This window comes from Lepidochelys kempii, chromosome 14 (genome assembly GCF_965140285.1).
Source record: "Lepidochelys kempii isolate rLepKem1 chromosome 14, rLepKem1.hap1, whole genome shotgun sequence".
NCBI classification, from domain to species: domain Eukaryota; kingdom Metazoa; phylum Chordata; order Testudines; family Cheloniidae; genus Lepidochelys; species Lepidochelys kempii.
The window spans coordinates 14,118,113-14,144,723 of NC_136393.1; the positions used below are offsets into that span (position 1 = coordinate 14,118,113).

Sequence of the window (26,611 nt, forward strand, 5' to 3'; positions counted from 1 at the left end):
TCACCTAGCTCGGTTTCCCTTTCAGCCACTGATTTTATCTCCTGTGTGAAAGACCCAGAGACCAGGAGAGAGACAGTCCTGCTCTACTCCTACCTCCACCCCGGCACGCAGAGTCAGGCCTCTTGCCACACACTCTGCTCTCAAAAGGCGCACACCCATTATGGCCTGGACTTGGAGGACCGCTGCCTGTGTGGGTCACTAGGCAGCAGAGGGCCCGTGGACTGTGGGAAAGTGTGCTCCAATGAAATCCCGAGCCAAGCGTGCAATAGAACGGTTGTCCATGCCGTGTACCCTGTCCAGGTAACCGCACCATGAGTTAGGACTGTGTCTCGTCCGAGGGTATATCTACCCAGCAAAAGCGGTGTGGGGGCTGGTCTGCCTGAGCTAGCTTGAATCCAGCCGGCACAGGTACCAACAGCAGTGAAGAGAGTGCGGCGCGGGCTTGGGAGCTGAGGATGTACCCAGGGTCTGTGCCAGGCGTGTCTGACCCGCACTGGACCCGAGCTGCGCTGACTTCCCTGCTTTTGTTACCCAAGCTAGCTTTGGTAGGCTAGCCCATGTGCGGCTTTTGTTGGGTAGACAGACCTGGAGTGTGAAGTATTTCTCCTCCCCAGCCAGTGGGGACAGGCTGCTGCTCTGCGACAACTGGCACTGGGAGAGGTTTTCAGCTGGAGCATGTGCTTGTTGGAGGTGGGCTTATGGCACCTTCTACTCTCCGAGAGTAGAAGGAAAGGTGGCCAGCGGGAGCTCCAGATGGGGGTTTAGGGTGTTGGATGGAGCCCCCTCCTGACAGAGGGGTTGGAGACAGGCCCCATCCAGTGTGGGGCAGAGAGGCTGTGGGAGTGAGAGAGATGGAAAAGGGTCTTCCCATGGCATGCTGGGGGATGGGGATCGGAGATGTGATTGTTATCAATACCCATGTAGTTCTGCTTCTGATTCCCTCTTTCCCCTCTGTCAGGTGAGCCTCTCGTTCTCTGCTCAGACCCATTACAGTCTCCATGAGGTGATTGAATTCACCGCTGAGACCCTGCTGCCTGGGACCCTGTACACCTGGGACTTTGGAGATGGAGGGGAGCAGTTCTCCAGCAGCAGCCAGAGAGCTCAGCATACGTATGCCCTCCCTGGCATCTATGTGGTGACAGTCAGGGCTCAGGTTGGGGAGAGGTCCCTGCTACATAGAGCTGCGGTCAGTGTGATCCTGCCTGTGGGGCCGGTGGGCATCGAGTGCCCCAGGGCAGTGGGGAGAGGAGAGAGCATCAACATCGGGATCCACACCCAGCAGGGCACTGACCTCTCCGTCCTCTGGAGGATGAAGATGCCAAGTGGACAAGAGACTCTGGGTGAGCTATTGCAAGGCGTTTGTTTGGTATCGGTGTTGGTTTTTTCCCCCCTGAGATGGGGAACTGGTCGGGGAACTTCCATGGCATGTGGCAGTGCTGGGTATTGGAGGAAGAATGGCAGGTTGTGACCCTGTCCTTCCTGCTCCCTTCCCTTCTGCCCCAGGTCGCGCACTACAAAAAGGAGAAGACAGCAGCAGCAGCACAAGGCTCCGCAGGGCAGCCTGGAGAGGGCATAAAAGCAGGTTCAGGACAGCACAGTCTGGAGGAGGCGTGGCAGGGCAGTCTGTGAAGGGTCAGTCTCAGGAGATGGGGAAATGCCAGGTGCATCCTGAAGGCCCAGGGGTGCTGTGCTCTGAGCAACAGGTGCAGGAGGCAGACAGAGACAGCTTGGAGAGGGGTGCTGCGATCCCAGGGAGCAGAGAGGAATGGCTGAGGGAGTACCCTGGTCTCAGCGAGTCAGGGAAGCAGTGGAGGCGACCTGGTGGGCACTGCTGTACAGGGAGAGGGGGGTAGGAAGAGGATCAGGTTAAAACCAGCTGCCTGTCTGTGTGAGGAAAGCTCCCGCCACGCAGACCTTTAGAGAAGGGAGGGCTACAGCTGCGTATCCAGGGAGACTTGTAGCAGCCACAAAGAAAGGGTTTAAAAAAATAGCTGCCGAGTAAAGCCCTATAAAAGCGATCAACGTACTGCAGAAGACAGCAAAGTCAGTAAGGAGAGAGGGCTTACAGCACCGGGGACACAGACAGAGCGAGAAGAGGCTCAGAGGGACATCGAAGGGGTAATTCTCACAGAGAGAGAGAGAATGCAGCTCAGCATTGCCTTAGCCCAGATGCCACTGTGATGGGCTTAGTAGGAAACCCTAGACTGACAGGTCATTTCCATGGCCCTTGTGTGGATCCTTCTCTCGGAGACTGTGGTACCCTGCGGAGCTGCATGGCAGGGGTGATGCTGAGCCAGGGCTTGCAGCTAGGCTGGCTGCTCCTCCTCCTGCTGGACAGAGGGACTGCTGGTACCTGGGGCCTTGTCTGTGGTGAGTGAGTAGGGCAAAGGTCCCCAGCGGTGAGTGGTGGGGAGGTGAGAGGACAGCACTTCCCTGCTGGGGCAGAATCTCTGTTGTGCAGGGTCTATTGCTGCTCAGCTGGGTTCGCAGCAGAGTGCAGTGGTGACTCTGGTATGCTCAGCAGCTCTCAAGGGGCATCTGGGCAATGGCACCTGGCATGTTTAAGCTTAAATGTTGGTTCATATTGAAGCAAACGGAAAGGAGAACGCGAGAGCTTGGATTGACTTTGCCGTGTGGTCTCCTGTAGTCGAATTCTGCCCTGCAGCGTCTTGGACCTCAGCCCCTTATGTTCTCCTTCTCCGTAAAACCAGAGTGACTGAGGACATCTTGCACGTGCAGCCTGTAAGAGGCAGCATGAGCAGCCAGGCTGAGACAATAGGGTCTCTGTGGAATTGCAGAAGGTGATGCCCATATGGTGTCTGCTTTCAGCCCTCAGGGAGCAGACCGATAGTTCAGTGACTCCCATATCCTCTCTTCAAGAGTGGCCAATGCTGGGTGCTTCAGAGGAAGAGAGGAACCCTTAACAATGCACTTGATTGTGCATTACTTTTGCAAAGGGGGATAGCCTATGAGATCGAAGTCTTCAGCTTGTACAATTTCAGGTGGCTTCTTAATCTTCCACCTACTCTCTTTTTGAAATGCTCTAAGCTCTTGGTTCGCAACAGCTCTGTAGTAGCTGGCAAATGTCTGGCTATGCAGCCGAAGCCATGGAAGGCTCTGAGCACCTCTTTGTTGCCTGAGTCTTCCTCGTAATGGTTGAGCACTGACCCCTCTTCTTTCTGGTTTGCAGTAACTCTTCCCACTGGGAGAGCAGCTCCATGCAGTCAGTTGTCGATACTGCACTGGGCTCTTGCCTTGGTGATGGGCTTCTGGCCATGCCTTTGGCACTAGGTTATGGGCATTCTCTAGGTTCTTGGTCATGCCCAGCGGCATAGGTTAGGACTATGGAGCAAGCCATTGGTGCAAGCCCATTGTATAGATAATTGATATACCTGGCCAATGTACTTCACATTTACTACTAGATCATCCCATTGTAGTGTCCCTGGGACAGGGACTCTGGGGATGGACATGCTGAATGCTCAGGTGCCCTGGGCTCTCTGGCTCTGTGTGCTTTGCAAGACAAGTTCCCAATGTTCCCTCTAATTGTTTGTCCATGTGCGGAATGAATTTCGTTATGTGCACCAATATGGAGGTGATGTGCGACACAACACCTTCATATTGGTGCACATAACAAAATTCATGTGGTGGGGCGGAGGGGTTTGGAGTGTGGGGGGGCTCAGTGCTGGGGCAGAGGGTTGGGGTGTGGGGGATGAGGGCTCTGGCGAGGGGTGCAGGCTCTGGGTTGGGGAATGAGGGATGCAGAGTGCGGGAGGGGGCTCAGGGCTGGGGCAGAGGGTTGGGGTGTGAGCGGTGTGGGCTCTGGGGTGTGGCCAGGGATGAGCAGTTTGGGGGTGCAGGTTGTGGTGGGGCTGTGGTGGGGAGTGAGGACCCCCCACCCCACCGCCCCCAGCCCTCTCTCACTGCAGCAGCTCAGGGCCGGAGAAGAGGCGCCTATCCCCAGCCGCAGCTCCGGTGGGGCTGAGCTGTGCCGAGGGAGGGGCTCCTCTCCCCGGCAGCTCCGGTGGGTCTGGGCCAGGCCGGGAGAGGGACTCCTCTTCCCCGATGGCGGCAAGTCCAGGGCAGGTCCGCACTGGGGGAGAGGCGTCTCTCCCCGCCGCAGCCCTGAGACCCTGCAAGGGGCTTAATAGAGAGCTGCGGGGCCGCGCAGCTTAGGGGGAACTTAGCCAGCACGTGTGTGTTTGCTTTTGTATTCTTGTGATGGCCGCTCCGTGGCGGATGCTGACGCCAGGCCCCTGGGGCAGAAGGTTAGTGAGGCTTGAGGAAACCGAGTATCTAGTCCCCTTATCCCAGCAGGTCCTTCCCGGAGCGGAAGGAAACAGAGAGGACAGGCTTGGTCATGTGTGTGGAGTGAAACCCAGGTGACTAGAGCTAGTTGCACAGTGGCTGCAGCTCCTGTTGTGTCCTGCCCAGGACCCATCGGGACGTCTTTCTCTGGAGGCAGACTAGGGCCAAATTCAGCCCTGGCGTAAGCAGACGCAGCTCCCATCAACGTCCGTGGGAAGCTGCATCTGCTTACACCAGGGCTGCAGCTGGTCCTCCATCTCAGCAACAGAAGCTCAAACCTCCGAACCTTTCCCTGCCCCCCAACATGCCACTACCTGGCCCTAGGAGTGTAGAGTTTGGGGTGTTCGCTGCCACTGTGACCTACTTGCTGTGTTAATACAGCTCTGGCTGGATTTCGTCACCCCAGAGAGTCCTGGGGGATGTCCCAGGCGTGTAGTGTGCCCAGAGGAGGAACTGGTGCACCATTCCTCTAGGAAGCAAGCTGAGCTGACTCTCCATGCCCAGGGGTGTCGGGATGGGGCAAGAGGAGACGCTGCCCAGTCCCTATAGCCAGTATGAGGTGAGGGAAGCCTGCCCTGGAAGATAATGCTTTGTCCTTATGCCTGGTATGGGGCAAGGGAGCTGTGCTGAGTGTGTCTGGAGTGAGGCAGGTCCACAGGTTGCTCTATCTTGTCTGGGGCCTGTGCCATGTTCCCAGGCCAGGAGCAGCTGAGCCTGTGGCGTTGGGGCAGTCAGTGCTGCTATCCTACCCCAGGGAGCTGGCTTTTTGCTCCCGGAGCTAGTGTGGGGCAATGGGAATGAGAAGACTCAGCATCGCACCAGGAGACGTGAACACACATATAGCGTCAGCACTAGGCTGAGCGAGCCCAAAGTAGCAATCTATCAACTGGGGCATCCCTGGTGGCTGCAAGGCCTGCAGTAAAGACTGACCTGGACTCCTCTGTCCTCCCCCTGCACCCCAGCTGCATGGAACCTCCTGATGTCCGGACTGTTTGTGTGGGGCTGGAGGGGCTGGGTTTTGAAGAGCGCTCCCCTGGAGAATGGGGCAGGAGGGACCATACCCTGCGCCCTGCAGGTGCATTATTTATATAGTGCTGGAGATGCACGGAAAAGACATAGAGTGAAATCCTGGCCCTGTTGGCCTCAATGAAACTTTTGCTGTTGACTTTGGCGGCGCTGGGATTTCACCCCCCATTTCTGCCTTGCGGAGGCAACACAGACCAGACCAAGTACAGGGCAACCGTCCAGTCAGGGGAGAGTACAGAGAGCTGAATGCTGAGGAGACCATCCCAGAAAGGTTTCCTGAGGGACAAGGCTTTGGGGAGGGATTGGAATGAGGAGAGCGAGGGCTCTGGACCCAGAGAAAGGATAGTCTTGTGGTTAAATCAGTGGACTGGGCTGTAGGAGACCTGCATTCAGTTTCTGGCTCTGCCGCCAATTCCCTGTGTGACCTTGGGCCTGTCACTTACTCTCTCTGCTCCTTGGGCTCTCACAGGGCTGCTGTGGGGAGAAATTTGTGACTGTAGATGAGGTGTTTGTGCACTGCGGTGATGGGGCCATGCAGCTTCCCAGATCGAGATGGGAGACCTTTTCACATGCAAGGGACAACACGAGTGAAGATGCAGAGCAGAAAGTGGGTGTGGGAGGAGGAAATGGGTGTGTTGCAGGTGGGAGTGTGATTTTTGTATTTGCCTGAAGGTGAGAAGGGCGCTGTGCCTGGGAGAACAGACAGTGGAGGGGATTTTTTGATCCTAGTCTTATAGGTGCAGGCAGAAGCGTCCGAGTCACCCTCCATCCCATACCACTCTTGTCAGGGAGGAGTGGGAGACAGGGAGCAGAAACCACCGGGGAGGGCGGGGATCCAAACCAAGTGCCCCCCCACCCCACTGTAGCAAACTTTTCAATAGGGCTTGGTCTATCAGAACGGCCCAGCCAAAGCGCTGCCAGCAGCCTGCGGATGCCGCTCCTTGGGACGGGGGAGCCAGGAGAGGTTCCTCCCTTGCTGGAGGAATTGATGGGGGCCTGGAACAGATCAAACTTTGTTTAGGGTTGCCATGGCAATGGATTTCTCTGGCTTCCTGTGGAAGGGGCATTTTGGTTGTTGCCCGGAGACCCAGGAATGCCAGACAGGGCGCTCGCTGGCTCTCTGGCAACCACGCTGGATACTGTGACGGGCTCATTGATTGGATTGGATTTTTCTTATTCTCTGGTAAGTGTTTTCAACAAAGGGATGTTGGGGCTCAGAAGGCTGGCGCTTAGGTCTGCAACCGTTTCTTAGGTTCCCGACGCTGGGGTAATAACACACTCGTCATCTCCTACCCCTTACGATGCAGCGCTTTAAATACCAAATTCCATTTTCTCCCCAGTCCTGCTTGTCCTGGCTCTCTCCAAGTTAAACACGTTCTCTTTGGACAAGAGAACAAAAGGCTTTGGGCTTTGGCCATGAAAAATGCAGAGCCTGGAGTCTGGGCTGGGACATCAGCAAATGGGAGATGAGTTCTGGGGTTCTTAACGGCAGAAGGAGTTAAACAGCAGAGGAAGTGGAGGAATTGCACAGACGGGCTAGAAATAGGAGTGGGGGGGCAGAGAGAGAGAGCAGCTCACTCCCTCCAACCCTGAACGCAGGATTTCTCCTTTGGGTTACCACCTGCTTCCATTGCCCCCACATTTGAGGGTTCTTTTATAATGAAACCTAATACTGACCATAGAGAGCCATTTAAAGCCCCAGTGTCTTGGCCTAGTTTTCTGCTCATGCAATGACCTTCCCCAGACAGTTTCCATTGGATATTCTAGCTTTCCTGCCTAAGTTACTCCTGTGTGCTTTTAAGCAGCAGCCATGTTCCACCCCAGAGGTGGCTGCATTTCAGTGGTGGCTGAAGTGATTCCTGTATCTGAAATCTGTAAAGTGCTTTAGGATCCTATGGGGTGAAAGATGTCAACTCCATGTAACACTCACTATCATTTAGTTTTCCTTCCTCCTAAACCCAGGATTTTATGTGCTGCAAAAGTTCCCTTACAGAAAAAGGTCCTTTTACTCCCAATTTTGTTTTCTCCTGAGGGTCAGCTGGATGGCAGCACCTCAAGATGAGGCTCTGGGTTTCTGTTCCTGTCTCAAACCGAATAGTTCTCCTGGAGCTGCCGTTTGCAGTTCCTTTGCTTCCTCCATGAGGCAAGTAGGTTTGTCACCTGAAGAGCTTTATCCCAGGCCTCCATCTGCTTCTGGAGTGCAAACAGAGAGGGAGAGCCAGAGCATTATCAACGCTGGCCCTTCTTGATCCTTCTACCTCCGCACTGGGACAACTAGAGCTAATGGGGTGTTGAAGGGAAGGGAGCTCCTGCTATGGGGGGTATCCTCACTATGCTCCTTCAGGCCTTGATGCTGCCTTTGCAGAGGGGGCGTTGTTGGGCGTGGAAGAGGCTCATGCCATGGTGCAGATCTCTCCTTGCCGTATGTTACACCAGAGATGGTGACGTGCTAGGTCATAGTGCTGGGGAAGGAAGCCCAAGAGGGTTAGTTACCACCTCCTGACACGCTCCACCGGCCAAGTGTTCCAGAGAGGAATAAGGACCTGCGGGAATGCACTATCAAAGCGGCGGGTAACCTTCCTCAGTCTATGTGGCTGTGCCAGGGCTTATCTCCTTGGGCTACGTCAGCTGGAGGAGCTGGCAGTGCTAGGCTCTCGGGAATGTGATTCGCCTTCTACCGCGAGTGCTGTGTCAGGCTGAGCCCGGAAGGTTCACAGCGGAAGTTCTGGCAGCATGGGGACCCTTCTCAGCTGTTGTTCTTAATCTTTAGATGAATCCTGTTGCTCTCAAGGTGGACGGATCCATTTAGAGAATCTGAACTGCTACTGGCTCAGCAACGCCAAGGAAACCTGGCAGGATGCGAGAAGGCTCTGCCAGGGGATCCCTGGTGGAGATCTGGCAGTTGTAAGAACTCAGGAGGTGCAGAGCTTCCTGCAGGAGACTTTCTCTGGGTGCGTATCCTGTTCCAGCCCCATTCTCTTTGCTCTGATTACAATGGTGAAGTCACTGCTACTAAAGTTATTCTTGTTCAGGCACCATGGCAATAATACAGGCAAGCTCCTTGTCCTTCCCTAGCCCCATTGCCCAAAGGTAGTGTTGGGTACATTACAGTGAGCCAGGCCTAGAGGCAATGTCAGGCAATAATAGCTTTTCGCCGGGCTGTCCGGGTGTGGTTGTGTGATGACATAGCTGGATGTAGCTCACACCCTTAAAAAGCACGTGTGGATCCTGACAAAGACAGATCCACTCAAAGCAGGCAACAGGACAAGCGCAATAGCCATTCTGAGCCATAGACATGGTGGGCTGGATTTTTGGAAGTTCTGAGTGCTCACAACTCCGTTTAAAATCCCTGGGAGGGAGCGGCAGGTGCTTAGCACCCCTGGGAATCAAACCTTATTCACACGCTTCAGGGATCCTCTAGGCAGCTGTGCTGGGAATTATGGGCGAGGTGTAATGACCCAGCCGCCCGGCAGTGGCTTTGGGGAGCCCTGTGAGTGAATGTGGCGCACCCAAATCAAGATGGCTCGGGCCTTTGCAGCACGCACTAGTTCATTCACACCAGGGCAGGCTGCAATAGGAGCCATTTCTAGTGCAGAGGAGCCTCCAGGAAATGTGGGGTCTGTATTTTTGGGGTATCCCTGGAGACAGAACCACGGCCACCCATTCTGACATGTCAGCCCTTTTCCTCAGTGTTAGATGGTGGGGTGCTTTTCCTCTGCTGACTGGGGTCAAAGGCACTAACCGCACCACCTCCTGCCCCAAGGCCTGCTCCCTTTCCCAGCCACTCCCTGCGTTCTGTGTTGCATTGCTGATGCTGTTTCTCTTTAAGCAGAGGTTCTTTCTGTCTTTCTCCCTGGCAGCGCTGGTGTGGCCTGGATTGGGCTCAGCTCCTTGGGTTCCTTGCGCTGGGTCGATGGGAGCCTTGTGGACTCGTTCCAGAACTGGACCCCCTTCGGTCGCCCCGAGGGCAAGGAGGGCTGTGTCCAGATGCACCTCCTCGACCCAGAAGGGGTTTGGAGCAGTAGCCCGTGCTCTGCAAAGTCCTCGTTCCTCTGTGAGAGGAGAGCTGGAGGTACCATATGTCCTGCTGGCACCTGGGGGTGGGAATGTGTTTATTGACTGGACTGGGAGATTACGCTGCTGACCATTGCCAACAGGAATAAAAAGGCATTTCCTTGCAGCCCCTGGAGGAGCCGAGTGCTAAGGCGGGCCGCTGGTATCATAACCCATTGCTTTATACTGCCCTTTCATCCTGGAGGACCAAGGTCAAGCCATGGTCCCATGCTATGAGAAGCTGAGTGCCTCCCAACTCCCAGTGAGGAGGGCCCTGTCATTAATATGTATTTATATTAGTCATGCCTAAGGCTCCCAATGGAGATTGGGGTCCCATTGCGCTAGGTGCTGTACAGACATGTAGCAAGAGACCACCCTTACCCCAGAGAGCTTACAGGACAGAAGTGTTGTTATCCCTGTTCTAAACTGGGGGAACTGAGGCAGAGAGGGATTAAGTGACTTGCCCAAGGGTCACCCATGGAGTCTGTGGAGGAGCTGGGAACAGAACCCTGAGCACCAAGTCAGTCTCTTAACACAAGGCCACTCTTCCTCTCCACAGTTAGCACCTGAAAGTTGATGCTCTGTAGTGCTCTACCCCAGACCCTGGCAGACTCCCGTGTACTCTGATGGCAGGTGTATGCCAGGGCCACGTATATTTCTGAATATACACATGGGTATTTCTGTGTTCGTTCAGCCCATTCACATGGGCCCTATTGCTCCCCCCCAACATGCCCTTTCCTTCCAGTCCCCACCCTGGCAGATCTAGGCCCCAGTTCAGCTAAAGCACGTGTTTACATATTTGCTGAGTCAAGACCCCAGCGCAGCCAGGTGGATCTCCTACAAGCCTGCCACTTCATCTGTGATGCAAGCCTGCAGCAGGGCCCGACAGAGCTTTAGGCTGGGACGTGACCGTCCATGTGCTTTGTCTTTGCAGTCACCCTGCCCAGCCCAGATGTGTTCCTGACGGGCGTGCCGGTGTTCAGCGGAGTCTACGATGTGAGGAACGTCAGCACTGAGCAGCTGCCTCCTCTCCTGGGGCCTGACAGCATTGAGGTAGCGTGCAAACAGAGCCAGATGGCTGGTGTGTGTGAACGCTGGATGGGTCCATCAGAGACCTCCTCTCCCTTCCCTCTCTAGTCTATATACCTTGCTGAGAAGCCTTTGGGACAGGGCAAACCCTTGGGAAGAGAACACAAATCAACCCAGGAGCACTGCCATGTCAGATGAGGCTGTTCTCTCAATATTTATGGCCCAGGGGTTATGGGAAACATCAGAGAGAGCCAGGCTCTGTATTCCCAAACCAGATAACCGTGGCCACGCTTTAGGTCAAGCACTGATCTTTAGGAAGCTTATTTGAACTACACAGGAACATCACAACAGCACAGGTCCCTCCATTACCACCTCACCCTCAACTTCCCCTGCCAGTTCCTTCCAGGAGGCCTCTTTGGACCTCCCTCCTTCACATGTTTATTTCCTGGTCTTGTGTCTTGTAGTTGATGCTCTTTCCAGGCCTCTGGTTCAGCCACGCTGGTATTCTAGTCTCTGTAGACTTCGGGATACGAGGGACAAAGAAGCCTGTTCTGATCCGGTTCCAGATCCTCCGCCCACATTGCAACCCCAACCAGCACTTGGTTCCTCCTGGTAAGAGTTCAGCATCCATACCTCTGTCTCTTATTCTCTGATACTCACAGACCATCTGCCTAGACCAATGGGATTGTGCTGGTGGGTTGGTGGACATTATAAAAGGACAGGGAGAGATTATAGCTGTTTGATAGTCTCTATGCTTAAAGCCTCTGGCTCTGTTTGACTCTTGGTGGGATGCTAAGATAAACTGGTGGGCTCATCCTCACATTTCCCTCCAGACCTCATCTGCGTACTTTGCCCCTCTGGGTTGCATGGAAGGGACAGAAGAACCCTGACAAGCGAGTCTCCCACAACTAGGTGACTTGTAGAGATGGTCGGGAATTTTTCGGTGAACTGTTTTTTCACTGAAAAATGCAGATTCGTCGAAACTGAAACTGGATCAGGATTGACAAATCTCCCAACTCAAAAAATTATTGGGGGGGGGGGGAAATGTTTTGAAATTGTCTAAACTTCCCATTTCAAATTTTTCAAAACAAAAACTCTGGTTTTTTTGAGCCGATACAATTTTTATTTTGAAATGTGAGTCAATTTAGACTAAAAAAAGGGTTAAAGAGAAAAACAGTCAAACTCCAGATGAAGCATTTTGAAATGTTCCGAATAAAATGTTTCCATTTTTTGCAATGGCTTTTCAATTCATGGAAGTTTTCGAAACTTCCAATTTGGACCTGTATCTTGAAAATGTTCATGTGACAGGAAGTTCATTTCCTGCCCTAGTGCCCTGTAATCACTGTGTGGGCCATATTCATTGATTCATTGGTCTGTTCTCCTTCCTATTCCTTTTTTCCATTCTCTGTATTTGTGTTTCAACCTCCCCCTTTTCACACCCATTTCCCCCCCTCCTTTCTCGTTCTCTGCCCGTCCTCCCCACTGTATCTCCTAAGTCAGGGGTGGCCAACCTGAGCCTGAGAAGGAGCCAGAATTTACCAATTTACATTGCCAAAGAGCCACAGTAACACGTCAGCAGCCCCCCCGCCTCACCACCCTCAGCACCTCCTGCCCGCCAGCAGCCCTGCTGATCAGCACCTTCCCCTCGTGCCTCCTGCCCACTGCGATCAGCGCTTTCGCAGTGTACAGGAGCTCTGGGATGGAGTAGGGAGGAGCAAGGGTGCAGCAGGCTCAGGAGAGGGGGCAGGAAGGGGTGGAGGCCTTGGGGTAAGGGGTGGAGGGGGGCAGGGCCTGGGGTTGAGCAGTGAAAAGTTGGCACCTGTAGCTCCAGATCCGGAGTCGGCGCCTGTGGAAGGAGCCGCAGATTAAACTTCTGAAGAGCCGCATGCGGCTCCGGAGCCACGAGTTGGCCACCCCGCCCTAAGTGCATTGTGAGCTCAGTAAGGCCAGATCTATGTTAGAAAAGGTTTGCCAGCGTCGCTCTGCCAGCCACCCTCCAAACGGAGAGGCCGCTTATATTGGCAAAAATGTGCTTTTGGCGGAATAGCTGATACCAGTTTGGTGAGCAAAATAAGCTCCTCCCGCCAAAGCACCTTTGTGCTGAGATAACTGCATCTACACGAGGGCTTTTGCCAGCAGAGAAATGGGACGCACAGATCACTCCCTCACCAACCTTGCTACACCTGCAAACATTTCTAGTGTTGACCTGGCCGACCATTCCAGTTGGTGCCAGCCTTTGGAACCCACCAGGTTCGGATGCTTTTGAAATGAGACAAAACCAGGGTTCCCAGCGCTCTGATTGGTGACACGGTTTGTATCGGACACCCACAGGAGGGTTAATGATCTCCCAGAGGCTGCTGGGAAATGATTAACAGCGTCCTGCCATTAGGTTATGCTCCCTCAGTGAGGATGTCCTGAGTAGGATGTTGTGCTTTTTTCTGGTGTCCCGTCGGCTGGGGGCTATTGTCCCTTTGGGCTTGGGTGGAGCTCAGTCTGAACTGGTTGTTTCTGGTTTATAGTAAAAGTAGACACACCTGTAGTGCTGTCCTGAATCCACAGGCAGCAAAGTGCCAGTGGGCTGGCATGGTCCCTTTGATACCGATGGGAGAAAACAAGGCAGAGACGGGTGGTGACTTGCCAGAGGCCATGTAGTCAGTCAGTGGCACAGCCATGAATAGAACGAACTCCCAGTCAAGTGCCCTGTCCACCAGACCATGCTGCCTCCCAGCTTAGGAAACTCTCTTGCTTCATCCAGCTTGTCCAGATCAAACTTTGGGGTGTTTGAAATCCAGATGTGGCTCCAGATCTAGTTCCAGAACATGGCCTGGTCCCTTTCTCTCCTTGCTTGCTTGGCTCTGCTAAGTTAGTTGCATGGCTTGGAAATGTCGCTACAATATGAATGATTTGTTGGAACACGTGTCTAGGGGAACACATGCCGGTTACAAACCATAACTCGGTTTGCTCCCTCTTTGAGCTCTCCAAGGCCAGCATATCTTGCAGCACGTGTGCTTCTTCCCAGGCTGCGAGCTTCTTCACTCACCATTCGCCTGCTGTCACCCCCGGCCGCTCTGCAACGGCACCGGTCGCTGCCCCAGCGGGCAGCAGTGGTGCCCACTGAGAGAAGGCTGCTTGAACGTCTCCAGTCCTTGCAGCTCTTATGCCTTTGAGAATGTGACTTCCAGCATCCTGCCCATCCAAAACCCCCCACGTTACAGCGGGACCCCGCCCTTCTACCAGCCAGTGGCTGACCTCCCCCTGCTCCTCGCTCCCAGCAGCACAAACAGGCATGTCCAGGTAAGTGCTCTCATGACCTTATTCTGCTGCATCTTCTCTCTCCCACCTTCTACTGCCCGGTCATCTCCTGCCCTTTCTTCCAAGTGTGTGTGCGCGTGTGTGCGCGTGTGTGCGCGTGTGTGCGCGTGTGCGTGTAAATCCCACTGTGACACCATGATGAGTAAAAAGAAAAGGAGTACTTCGTGAGCTACCGCTCACTTCATGCTTATGCTCAAATAAATTGGTTAGTCTCTAAAGTGCCACAAGTCCTCCTTTTCTTTTTGCGAATACAGACTAACACGGCTGTTACTCTGAAACCATGATGAGTCTTTGTGGTGATGTGTAATTCAGGCCACATCATCATGTTGAGACACACCGTCACTCTGTGTCAACACCACATGGTGGTGTGAAGAGACAACCCTCACACTTGCATTGCGATGCCTGAAATGAACTCTGGGATGGTCCCAGGAAAATGAAGGCATGTCACAGGAATTTTGGCCAGCCTGTGACTCTCCTTCCCCTGGCTTCTCCTTTCCTGCTCTCCCCTGATTCCTGCTCCTTTCTTTGTGCTCTCTTCTCCACCACTAACGTGGGGAGGCAGGATGTTTCATGGAGACTAGGCGCAGGCCGGGGTCTGGTTACAGCAGAGGCTGTGGTTGCAATGGGAGATGACTCTTTCTGCGTGTTTCAGGTTCTCCTGCCTAGAGAGGAGATCAGCGTGTCTCCGGACGACATTATTGGAATACAGCATAACGCAGAGGTGAGCTCCCTCCTCCGGTGCCGGCAGCACTCCCATTCCCCCTGGCGGCAGAGCTATATCAGCCTCGCAAAGGCTGGCTGGTGGGAGGGAAGCATCAGCAGCTTTACCAGCCCCACCTGGGTGGACCATGTCGTCTGTGACCTCCGAGTGACCTTTGTGGGCAAGACCTGGAGCTTTGCAGCCATGCCGCGGCTGGCCAGGCATTTGGCACACGGGGCGTACACCTACACGGCAACGGTGAGGAATGCGGTCAGCAGCAGGCAGGTGAACTGCACGGTGGAGGTGCAGACCAAGGTCGGTGGGCTGCAGATTATCCACCCAACACCGGTCAGCGGGAAGCTCAATGTGGCCACCAAGAGAGAGACTCTGATTGTCATCAAGATTCTCTCTGGCTGTAATGCCATGGCTCGCTGGATGGCACCCGTGGGTAAGGCTGGGGTGTTGTTTGAGGCCACCTGCCCGGGCAGCATTGTAGCACATGTCCCCGCCTGCCACAGAGACACTGCAGATACCTGGTTCTCCTCGGCCCTGCTTCGCATGGAGGAGCCGAGAATGGAGATGCTGAATGTGCTGGTGTCCAATGAGATCAGTTCCCAGAAGCTGTCGGTGAAGATCCAGTCATACAATGTCATCGAAGGGCTCCGGGTGGTGCCGCCTGGCCCCCGCAGGATGCTAGTGGATGTGTCTCAGGTAGGTCATCTTGCTGCTGTTATCACGGCTGGGTTATAATCAAGGGCATCCCTCCAACATCTCTGGCCCCGCTGCCACTCTGTCACCCTATTGGATGCTGGCATATGGGCTGCCTGAAGGTTTTACTATAACACCAAACCTATGGTCACGCAGCTGCAAGATGAACCTGTCCTCATCCAGCAGAAACTTCCAAGAAGGGTAGCCCCGGAGCCTGTCCTATTCTCCCTCAGGATGCACTGGGGCCCCAAAAGCCAGGCTAGCATGGGGCATTGTGTGTCTCACCTTCCTGCTTCAGTGTCAGGGAGCCGGCTGTGTTACGTCCATTGCATGGCTGCTGGGGAGCAGGCAAATGCCGATGTTCCATGTGGGTGAAATCTTCCATCGCTTTGCTTTAGGCCTGTTGGCACTTTCCACCTTTAGCCCTACTCAACACAACCAAGAGGAAGCAATCTGAGCCCAGCCCATAGGTCTGCTGTAAACTGCTGATTGTTTTGCTTGGCAGGTGTTCTCCGCAGAGCTGACCCAGGGCTCCTCTGTCTCCTACAACTGGGTCATCGACAACATGGACATGTTCGCCTACAATGGACAGACCTACAGCGTCAAGTTCAAGAGGCCTGCCACATACCAGCTGAAGGTGAGCAAGTGTGAGAACCAACCCTATGTTCCTTCAGCTGTGGCCCAGATCATAGAGCAAGGGAAGAGTGTCTCGGAGTCAGAACAAGGAACTGGGGAGTCAGGGCTCCTGGGTGCCTTTTCTAGCTCTGCCACTGCTGTGCTGTGTGACTTTCAATAAGACACTCTGTGCTTTAGGTTCTCCGCTTGTAAAAAGGAGGCGGTAATTCATATCCCCCTCACTGGCTGGTTCGGAAGGGGTTAAATGTTTATAAAATGCTAGGAGACCCTTCAGTCAGGAGCACCGTATTACTCCCCACCCCCAGAGGGGTACTTTTGGGAGGAATGATGGATAGGCAGACAAATATGCAAATTATTATTAAAATCAAAACACAAGGGTGTAAAAACTTGCTCGTTCAGCCGAAGGCCTGGCAGGACTCAAGACACATCAGGCAGAAGCACGGAACAGCCACTGTCAAATAGTAGCAGCTTGACTCAGGACTCTGAATTCTACACACTTGCCCCAGTTGCTTTTCCCCCACGGAGACTTAACTTCTGATGGGAGTCATTGTATGCTCCACTCTGCCGCTGCTGAGTTGCCAGAGGGTGCTGTCTGGGCAGTGATTAGCCGCCATTGCACATCTCCATGTGTTGTATTTTCCTGACCCTCAGGCCAACGTCTGTTCCTGGCTCCGGGCCCCACTCTCCCTGTGCTCCCAATGAGAACATCACTGCAGTGCTACTATTCCCTGGACCTCTTCCCCCAACATGGGTGGCAGGATGCACTATGCTGGGAATCAGGGGAGCGTGTCACATGGGTGGGGCGAGTCGCATGGGAATGCATTGCAGCCAGGGTCTGAGAGACAAATCAAGGGGGGAGGAGAATCCGTGGTCATGGTACTGTGGGGTGGGAGGCATCGACGGTCCTGGTGGAGTGGGCGGGGAGGTCAGAGGTCTGGAGTAGCTGGGGAGTCGGAAGAAGGGAATGCCGTCTGTTCAAATTTCTTTGCGTGGTTGATGCCCTTCTGTTCCTTCCGCACAGCTGCGAGCTGAGAACCCTGTGAGTTCGGAGGTGGTGGAAGTGGCACTGGCAGCCGAGGCTATGAATCCACTAGCCAACCCTGAGATATTGGGGCTCCCTGGGGTGGTGGCAGTTGACACCCTCCAGACTTTCGTGTTCAGGGTGGAAGTGGACACTGCCATGGAAGTCACTGTGAGGTGAGAGTCCCATGGAGTCCAAGAAAGGAGAATTCCTCCCGCAGACTAATGTGGTTTGATCCCAGAGCGGATCACCAAGGAACTTCCTAGAGAGACCAGCCTTCATGGGCAGCACTCCTTGTACCATCTGCTGACATCCTGTATCAGTGCCTCTTTATGTGTGATCTCTGACAGGAGTCCTTTCTCCCCCGCAGCTGGGTCAAGGCTGTAAAGGGGTATTCTAAGAGGTGGCAGGTTGAAACTGGTATCTCTCATCAGGAATGAGGAACCAAGGTGGGATATGTGGAGATTATTCAAGGGGTGAAAATAGAATTGTAAAACTTGGCTGGGTTTGAGATCCACCCCCAACGGGCTTAAGTTACCAGTGGCTCTGATGAGAAATGTTCTCAGGTGATGTGGCGTTGGAGGGCCTGGGCCAGCTATGTCAGTAAATGCCAAAAGGAGCGCTCTCTAGGCAACAACTTTCTGCAAAGCCCACACCACAAACTAGGCAGAGACTGAGCTGGAAAAGATGCACTGATAGTGGGACATAAGCATTGCCATGTTGGATCAGATGTGAGGTCCGTCTCGCCCAGCCTCCTGTCTTCGGCTACAGTGGGGTTGGGTTTTTTGCACCTTTCTCTGATGTGAGATAATCTGTTTTCTCCCCCGATGTTGGATTTCTTCCTGATCCTTTCTAGATAGAGACTGGCTTTAGCCTTGAAACATGAGCTTTAATGTCCCTTCCAAAATGTACATTTGCATTTGTTGCTCTAACGCTGAGAATTCATGATATTCACACAACTGCCCAGTCTCTGAACCAGACCCCTGTCTGTGAGATGGAGCTGTTTCTCTTTGCAGGTGGGGCTTTGGGGATGGCAGCCCAGAGGTGGAGAGCCTCTTGTCTCCCCCCTACGATTCTCAGCTGTCACGTCCAGATCCACAGGGAGAGAGGGTCCAGGTGCTGGCCAGAGTGACCCACACGTACACTCAACCAGGTAAGAAAGGGGCTGATCCTGAGGGGTCACCTGGGCTCAGAAGGGCTCTTAGTCCACAAGTTGGAGAGGGAGAGAGAATGGGAAAGGAATACAGAAGGATGATGGGAGAGAGATACCGTCTCAATTATAGTTCAAATGAGTACAGAGAAACAGCCTGAGCACAATGGGAGTGACACATTCTCTCTCTCTCTAGGCACAAGAGTCCTAGAAACCTCGGTTCCTTCCCACACTGCCTTTCTTCTCTGCTTCCACAGGTGACTACTCAGTGACTGCAGAGGCCATCAACAAATACGATCGAGTGGAGCGGGTGGCCAAAGTCCGTGCGGTCTGCCCTATAGCTTCCGTGACCATTCTGGTGACTCCAGCCTCCCCGCTGGTGAACGAGGTGACCCAGTTCGAGGCGTTACCCCGCCCTTCCCCCTACGGCATTGTTTACTCCTGGAACTTCAATGATGGCTCTCCCACGCAGGAGGGAGTGAATTTGCTGGTGCACCACCGCTTTGAGAAGAGCGGGGTTTACAACGTAGTGCTGCGGGCCAACAACAGCCTCAGTGAGGTGCCGTCTGACGTGGCTGTGATGGTCAGTGAAGGTGTCACGGGTCTCCGCTTGGTGGCCAGCGGACCTACTGAGCTGGGTTCAGCCACAGTTGTCAGTGCCGTGTTGGCCTCTGGCACAGATGTCCTGTGGACTTTTAACATGGGGGACGGGTTCGTCTACAGCAACCTGAATCTAAGCTTCATCTCTCACACCTTCGCCAAGGAAGGCAACTACACGGTGACGGTGATGGCTCACAATGCCGCCACCTCTGCCCGTGTCTCCACCATTGCAGAGGTGTACCGGCTTCAGATCACCAACATCCTAGCACCCAACTGTCTCTCCAGTGGGGAACGGACTCCCTTCCAAGCAGTGGTAACGGGGCCGAGCCAAGGAGTTCAGTTCTTCTGGGATTTCCAAGATGGCAACCCCCCTTCTGTTGGGGACGGGGACCCCACGGTCTTTCACAGCTACCCAGCAGCAGGGAGCTACCAGCTGAACCTGACTGTACGTGGCACAGTAAGCACCACCTCTCGCCAACTGGCCATCTGCGTGGAGGATCGAATCCGGTCGGTTAAGCTGACGGCACCGATGCTGGCTTTAGCTTTAGGGGAACCCACGTGCTTCCAGGCTGAGGTTGTTCCAGTGCCAGACCCCCAGCACCAATATCGGTACCACTGGGATTTTGGTGTTGGTGAGGACCCAGTGACCTCGGGGTCTCCAGAAATCACATTCACCTACCTGGAGGGAGGATCATACCGGGTGACAGTGACTGTGTGGAACACGGTGAGCCAGCAAAATGCCTCAGTAGATATCCTGGCTCAGAGGGCGATTGGCACCATCTCCATTCTCCACAGCGGTGAAACGGGGAGCTTTCTGGCACTGGGCACCTCCTACCTCTTTATGGCTGAGGTCCCCTGGGACAGTGCGGCCACCTTCCTGTGGAACTTTGGAGACCATTCTCCGCCGCAGGTAGGTCAGAGCACCTCCCACACCTACCGCGGAGCCGGAGACATCACCGTCACCGTGACCGGAGAGAACCAGGTCAGCCATAGAAACTCCTCGCTCGACATTACGGTCCTGGCCCCAGTGCAGCTGCTGATTCTGAGCACTGAGCGGCCAGTCTGTGAAGTCAGGCAGGAGGTCACCTTCCACGCCTCTCTAGCATCAGGAGACCAGGTGCACTACCTCTGGGCTATTGGAGAGCCACGTGGCTTTCAGAAGGGGGCCTCCACTTTCTCCCACACCTTCCCTGCCACCGGTGTCTTCATGGTTTTTGTCGCAGCTGAGAATGCAGTGAGCGCGGAGAAGGCGAATGTCACTATTGAGGTCCAGGAGCGAGCCCAGGGGGTTCAGATCCACAGCAGGAACATGGTGCAGGGCAGGTACCTGGCCTCTGCCGAGCCCTTTATGCTGACCGCCGAGGTTACCCAGGGCTCCAACCTCACCTTCCGCTGGGTGATTTCTCGAGGGCTGCGCCGAGTGTTCACCGCAACGGGACAGTCGCTCACGTACTGTTACAATGCGAGTGGGGAGCTGCTGGTAGAGGTGAGAGCTGGGAATGTGCTGGGAGAGGCGTCTGCTGGCCGCGCCCTGCAGGTGGTGGCGAGAGTCTGCGGTGTGAAGGTCCGGGCCGCCAGCGACAGCGTGGCTCTGGGAAAGCCAGTGAACCTGTCTGTCTCTGTGGCCTCTGGGACTGATTTGCTCTATTCCTGGCACATTGAGGAACATGCCCGGCCCCTGGTCACCAACTCCTCCTCTCTGTCCTACGCTTACTCCACTCTGGGCTCCAAGCTGGTGTTTGTCACCGTCTCCAACGTCTTCGGTTCCAGCAACGGCTCCACAGAGCTGAGAGTCCAGGAGCCCGTTTCCAGGGTGAGCTTCACAGTGGAAGGAAGCTCTCTCCCCTTCTTCTTGATGTCAGACACCTCTAGGCAGCTCTGGGGCTCGGTGGCAGCAGGCTCTGATGTCAAATGGGAGTGGCAGCTGCGGGGGAAGGAGAAGCAGCAGCTCTTCTGTGGACAGAACGTCTCCTGCAAATTCAGTGCGGCTGGAGTCTACCAGGTGGACCTCCGAGCCTGGAACGATGTCAGTGAGGACACAGTCCAGCATCCTGTGGCCGTCCAAGATCCCGTGGCCGGGCTGGCAGTGGAAGTGGACAAGCAGGACGTGTGCACCGATGACAGGGTAGTCTTCACGCTGCACACCCAGAGGGGCACGAATGTGAGCTTTGCTCTCGCCGTCCCCTCTTTGGGGCTCAGCCTGGATGTCCGTGGAGGAACGCATCACTTCTCTTTCCCGGCGGCGGGTTCTCATCGGGTGCTGGCGTCGGCCTCCAACAACGTCAGCGTGCAGCTGGCCTCCGTTGTGGTGCAGGTGCTGGAGAAGGTTCGGGGGCTGCACATCCCCAATTGCTGCCCAGCCGTCCTGGAGTCCAACAAAGAGCTGGCGCTCATGGCACAGGTGCGAGCTGGGGAGAATGTCACCTTCTTCTGGATCTTTCACCTCCCTGGGCACCCTGCCTATAAAGCAGCAGGCCAGCAGGTTGGGTACATGCCACCCGGAGCAGGTAACCTGACCATTCATGTAGAGGCCAGTAACCCGTTCTGTGCCGCGTCTCTGACGGTGACTGTGGCCCTGCAGGTGCCCATAGAGGCAGCCACCTTGTCCAGCAATGGGACTGGGGCTTTCCTCAATCAGACGGTGGCATTTGACTTGGCGGTCATGGGTGGCAGCGATCTCCGCTCCGTGTGGAAGTTCGGGGACTCAGAGGAGACCTTTGCCGGCAGCGGGGACAAGAGGATGTTTCACCGTTATGTCCGTGCTGGGGATTTCTTAGTGGAGGTGAAAATCTACAATGAGGTCAGCTTTGTCCTGGTGCAGATGACGGTCACCGTGCGGGAGCTGGGGTGTGACAGCCCCATGGTGAGGCTGGTGGAGCTGCCCTCATCTGTCCCCAGATCCCGCACCAGCTACTTTGAGGCCAGTGTAGACCTGAAAGGCTGCACGACCTACAAGGCCCTGTATCTCTGGGAGGTGTTCAGCAGCCCCAGCTGTGAGCAGCTGGCTGAGGCCGACCAGGTGCCCCTGCAGCACACAGACCTGCTCACCCCATCACTCATGCTCCCCAAGCTCTCATTGGACATCGGCACCCACTGCTTGCGCTTCACTGCCTCCCTCCAGCACACCCCTCTGGCCCGGACGCTTTCCCTGCTCATCACCGTCATCCCCAGCAAGTTGGTTCCCTTCATCCGAGGCGGGTCGTGGAGGAGCTGGTCTGCCCAATTGGACCTGGTTCTGGATGGCAGCGGGTCGTACGACCCTGACGTGGGGAGGGACGCAGACTCCTCCCTGGAATATCACTGGAGCTGTGAGGTAACAAAGGGAACCCAGCAGGAGTGCCTGTCGTCACTCATCTCCGCTCGCCTGTGGGAGGGGCTGGGGCTCTGAGTGCCCTGGAGCAGAGGGGGTTGGATCAGAGTCTAGGGGAGGGCAGGTGCCTCCTTTGTAGGATACTGTGTAACTCCAAACCCCCCCACCTCACAGCTCCCCACTTCTTCATCCCACGCCCGCCCCCATTGATCACTCAATCCTCAGCCTGCTGTCCAGGGTCCGTCCGTCCTCCCGCTCAGGCGTGGGACAGGGACAGATAGCTCAGGAGTGAGTTAATCAGGTCTCTCTGTGTGTCTCCCACTCAGAATGTGTCCTCGCCCTGGTGTGCCCCACCTCGCCTGCAGGGAGGGGCCAGCGTCACTGTTCCCCACACTGTGCTCTGCAGAGACACTGGCTATCGCTTCGTTCTCACTGTGAAGAAGCCGGGGAAGGAACCAGTCTCCGTGGCCCAGATGGTGAGCTTCGAGTAGGGAGGGGTCAGTCTGGGGAAGGACGCTGAGGGACCAGACCCTCAGTCTCACTGGCACAGAGCCAGCCCCGTCACGGAGGCAGTTGCTGCCTTCTCAGCAGGAACGTGTGGGCGACGACCCCTCGCTGAGCCTTGGGGCTGCTCAAGAAATGGGGTTACAGCTTGGAAGTGCGTGGATTGGTCCATGTGCCTTCAGTGCTGGGCAGATACCAGCCAGCAGCCATGTGGTTGTGCTGCCACCCTGGCACCTGACCCCAGCCCCAGGGCCTGGGCCTTGTGTCTCCCGCTTTGGGTGCCAGGCACACTCGCCTGTCACCAAGGGCTCACGCCCTGTGTCCCAGGAGCTCATCCCCTCTATTGCATTGGGGCTGCTCCGTTTCCACAGGGGTGTACGTCAGGGGAGGGCTGTTTTCCTATGTGGTTTGAATGATCCTGCCGTCCACCTGCAGGTTTGGATCGAGGCTGGCCAGATCCAGCCCGTGACCATCGAGTGCCGTTCTTGCAGCGCCCTGTCGAGCTATGAAATCAGCAGGAGCGTCCACGTCACTCTGGCTGGACAGTGCCAGAGCTGTGACAACAGGACCATAGTGAGATTTGCTTTGCTGATGCATGAAAAGTCCAGTATGGAGCCACTTGTACTTTGCTCACACCCCAGCTCCTGCCACTTGGGAGGAGGTTTGGTGGTTTGATTTTTAATGCGCACCCCAGTGGAGAGATCCCTGCTCTCCAAGCACTGCTCTCCCCCCACCCCCATTCCTCGCCCCATAAATGCCCGTAGGCTCATGGTGCTGCTTTGAGCTTACAGTTACGAGTGACCCTGCACTGACTGGAATAGCCAGCTGATCTGTGGAGCTTGAGGGAACGTGAACTCTGATTAGCCATACTCGAGGTGCTCCGGCCCACGAGGAAAGGGGGTGTTACTGGGGAAAGGGTGCTGGGAGATAACTCAGAGAGGATAAATCTTACAGCAGAAGGAATGGTTGAGTGACTAGACCAGGAAATTGGAAGGCAGGACTGCTGGGTTCTAGTTCTGACTCTCTGGGTGACCTTGGTCAAGTCATTTAACCTCTCTGTGCCTCAGATTTCCCCTCTTTAATTTTAGGGATAATGTGCCCGCCGGGTGCTGTGAGGCTCCATGCATTGGGATTTGTCAGCTCTGGGAAAGGCTTGGATGATGGGCACTATAGAAGGGACAGTCTGATTCTCTGGGCACCCCTATTGGGCTGCTGTCTCACCCATGTCTCTGTCTTTGACCCTTGCAGTACAAGTGGACGGCTCAGAGTTCAGATGGACAACCTTTGACCCTGGACCATGTGACCACCTCCACGGGGGACTCGAACCGGGACCTGGTGATCAGACAAGGGGTCCTGCGGGATGGGGTGAATTACTCTTTCACGCTGTCAGCCTCCCAGCCTGGCGGGGAGCTGCAGGGGGGATCCAGCATCACTCTGACTCCCAACAACCCGCCCAGGGGAGGGGTCTGCACTCTGACACCTGAACACGACCTCTACCTCCTGGAGACCCTGGTCTCATACCAGTGCACAGGTAACTCTGCCAGAGCATCCTTTGGGCAGCTGCCCCCCACGCATGCACAGGGCAGAATTTGGTCATTTGGACACCAAAGAGTACACAGTGCCATCGAAAAGGGAGAAGCTCCCAGCCCAGTGCAATGTACATGGGAGGGTGAGAGGGATATTCAGTCCGAGTCCCCGGTACAAAGCCCCCAGGGTGGGAGCGAATGGGCATGCTGACGATGCACCTGGCCTGGCTAACTGTGACTATGGCAAGGTGCGGATCTGGGTTCTGTGCATACAATAATGGATAGACTCTCAGGGCCTTGGGAGGTGACAGAGTCTCTGGGGCCGGCTGCCAGCCTTCTGCACTTGCCTGGTTAAGCCAGGTGATTTTGACATGCTCTTGGTGCTCCGTATTGCAACATATGTCAGCAATAGCTGCAGAGCCCGACGCGGCACTGGGAACACAGGGAGGCCTGAGGCTGAGAGTCCTGCCAAGAGAGGAGGGAGGAATCAGTTGGGCTGCAAGCCGGGGGATTTGGCAGGTCGCACATGCAACCATGGCCTGAAGGAGCCCAAGATGCAGTGACTGGGTGGGTGCCCGTGTTCTGGACTCCCAGCTAAGTCACACTTGCTCTTCCTCCGTCCATGTCTCCCTTCCCTGCTCTCTCAGGCTGGGTGGATGAAGATAGCAGCCCAGTGCAGCTGATTTACACCCTGATTGCTGAAAGGTGTCCCCCCGACGGCAGGCACTGCCAGCACTTCTGCCTCTATCGCGGGATCAAATCTTCCTTCGGCACCTTCCTCCCTGCGGCCACAGGTGGCAGGCACACCGCTGTCAATGTCCTGGTTGAGCTGGAGGACTCGCAAGGGGCGAAGACCCTGGCCCTGAATCAGTGAGTGTGGGCAGATCCAGGAGGGGCGCGCACGAGGAGATGAGCCTGGCCGGTGTTCGGCACAGGTGTGCGTCCTGGAAGCTGAAAGATCAGAGAGGCAACCGATAGTGTCTTTGGACTATGCTTTGGATTCGAAAATGGCTCCACTGACGGGTCCAAAGCTCCCACTGTCCCCGGCTGCTGGGAGGAATGAAGCCTTTGGAGTTGGCTGGGATAACTTTATTTCCTTCCTTCCTTCCTTCCAGGACCCTGCCCCTCGCCATGCCGGTCCTCCCGGCGGGCTTCCCGACCGTCACCAGCTGGCTGAAGAACAAGAGCCAATCAGCACTGTGGGGTGTGGTCCAGCAGGGCAATCCCCAGGAGGTGATCCCATACTCCCTGGCCCTCATCACCGTGCTGAATCAGGTAAGGGCTCCGCTGCGGTAGCCCCCTTCTTCCTTGACACCTGCATGCACACGCCCATCCCCTCTCCCAGCAGAGTGCCTCGCTCACGAGTGCTCGTGCGTGTGCGTGTGTGCTCCAGAACTCGGGCAGCCAGGGCAATGAGGAGGAGCTGAGGGACCGGATCGCCATCCGCAGCAACGTCACCGCAGCCCTGGCCTCCCTCAGTATCTCCAGTGTGAAGGAGGTTGCCCAGCTGAGCGCGGTGCTGCAGCAGTGTGTGGTAGGACCTGGCTCTTATCTCTTTTCCCCTGACTGTCACTCCCGTGGCGGCAGACAGGCTCCTTGCTTTGAGGAAAGCCCCTTCTCCTCAGCCTCCCTTTCCTCGCTGTCTGCCTCCGTTTTCCCGTGCACCAGACTGAAAATGTGCCCCTTTGGGTGGGTGTGAATAGCCCCCTGGTCCCCCCCATGTGCTCGCAAAGCCCCCTGGCATGGGGCTGTTTGTTGTGGAGGCAGGGCCTCCTCTGGGACAGCTGCCTAAGGAATGGGCGGAGAGGGAATCCGGGAGCCCAGTGCCCCCCAACCTCCTCCCATCAGGGTGAAAGAGCAGGGTGCAGGAGAAGAGGGACAAGAGAGTATGTGGTGATGGCTCCTGCTGCCTGGGTCAGTGGAGAGTTGGAGAGAGGCCTGGGAGACAGAGAAGTGAGCACGTCCTGCTGGCACCCTGTTGCAGGGCGGGCAGACTGGGTAGGGCTATAGGGACAGGGAGGGGCGCGGCAATGGTGGGTGCTCTCTCAACGCCTCCCCGTCTTAGACGGAAGAAGGGAGGAGTGGAGTGGGGTGGGGAGATTGGCAGGTCTTGGCTGGCTGCGGCGGTGACGGAGAGTGGGAGTCAGGGGCGAGCAAAGTCTGCGGGATGCGACCGTGATAGGGGGAGAGTGAGGTGGGGAAGCTGAGGCAGGTAGGACAGATCTGCTGGAGTGTGACCTGGGGGCCCCCTTTCCTATCTTCAGGCATTCCCAGGAGAGCTCAGCCCCGAAAGCCAGGCCAGGACCCTGGCAGCAGCCCAGAGAATGATTGAAGTTATCAGCTCGGAGACGGAGGAGGGTCACGAGACGCCCACCTCCGCCGGCAACAGCATCCTGGGGATTCTGGGTAAGCAACGAGCCACCTCAGTGTGATAGGCAGGACTGGGGCGTGGGAGGCAGCAGGGCTGTATCCCTGGGAGTCCATGACTCTGCCCTCTTGCCACCGACTCCCCCAGTGTCTTGGGCAGCTTTCTGATCCAGTAGCAGCCCAGCTCTAAGTGCCTCAGTCAGGCTCGGTGATTTTGGGTGCTGCAGATGTGGCCTTGAGGACACAGCAGCCTTCTGCTTCCTGGACTGTCGTTCTCAGCAGCCTTGCCAGGCCTGAGGTGAAGTCTGACACTAAGGGGCTCTGTGCTGCTGGTGGGGCTGCTGCCCTAGTGAAGGGAGATGTG

The 26,611-nt window shown here is 55.7% G+C and overlaps 1 protein-coding gene across 6 annotated transcripts in view; it reads left to right on the plus strand.

Moving 5' to 3' along the window:
* Positions 1-26,611, plus strand: part of LOC140897608 (polycystin-1) — a 61,540-nt gene that overhangs the window by 7,531 nt on the left and 27,398 nt on the right. For all 6 annotated transcript variants that reach the window (XR_012154760.2, XM_073310430.2, XM_073310431.2 and 3 more), the window contains exons 5-23: positions 26-300; positions 959-1,340; positions 8,102-8,282; positions 9,192-9,403; positions 10,319-10,437; positions 10,878-11,025; positions 13,433-13,707; positions 14,378-15,136; positions 15,639-15,770; positions 16,791-16,966; positions 17,807-17,943; positions 18,198-21,853; positions 22,177-22,326; positions 22,790-22,927; positions 23,603-23,885; positions 24,528-24,750; positions 24,996-25,155; positions 25,274-25,414; positions 26,145-26,286. Coding sequence is in view for 5 of the 6 variants with exons in the window: in XM_073310430.2 (XP_073166531.2) it covers positions 26-300; positions 959-1,340; positions 8,102-8,282; positions 9,192-9,403; positions 10,319-10,437; positions 10,878-11,025; positions 13,433-13,707; positions 14,378-15,136; positions 15,639-15,770; positions 16,791-16,966; positions 17,807-17,943; positions 18,198-21,853; positions 22,177-22,326; positions 22,790-22,927; positions 23,603-23,885; positions 24,528-24,750; positions 24,996-25,155; positions 25,274-25,414; positions 26,145-26,286 (7,689 nt within the window). In the remaining variant the exon portion in view is untranslated. The remainder of the gene's footprint in view (positions 1-25; positions 301-958; positions 1,341-8,101; positions 8,283-9,191; positions 9,404-10,318; positions 10,438-10,877; positions 11,026-13,432; positions 13,708-14,377; positions 15,137-15,638; positions 15,771-16,790; positions 16,967-17,806; positions 17,944-18,197; positions 21,854-22,176; positions 22,327-22,789; positions 22,928-23,602; positions 23,886-24,527; positions 24,751-24,995; positions 25,156-25,273; positions 25,415-26,144; positions 26,287-26,611) is intronic.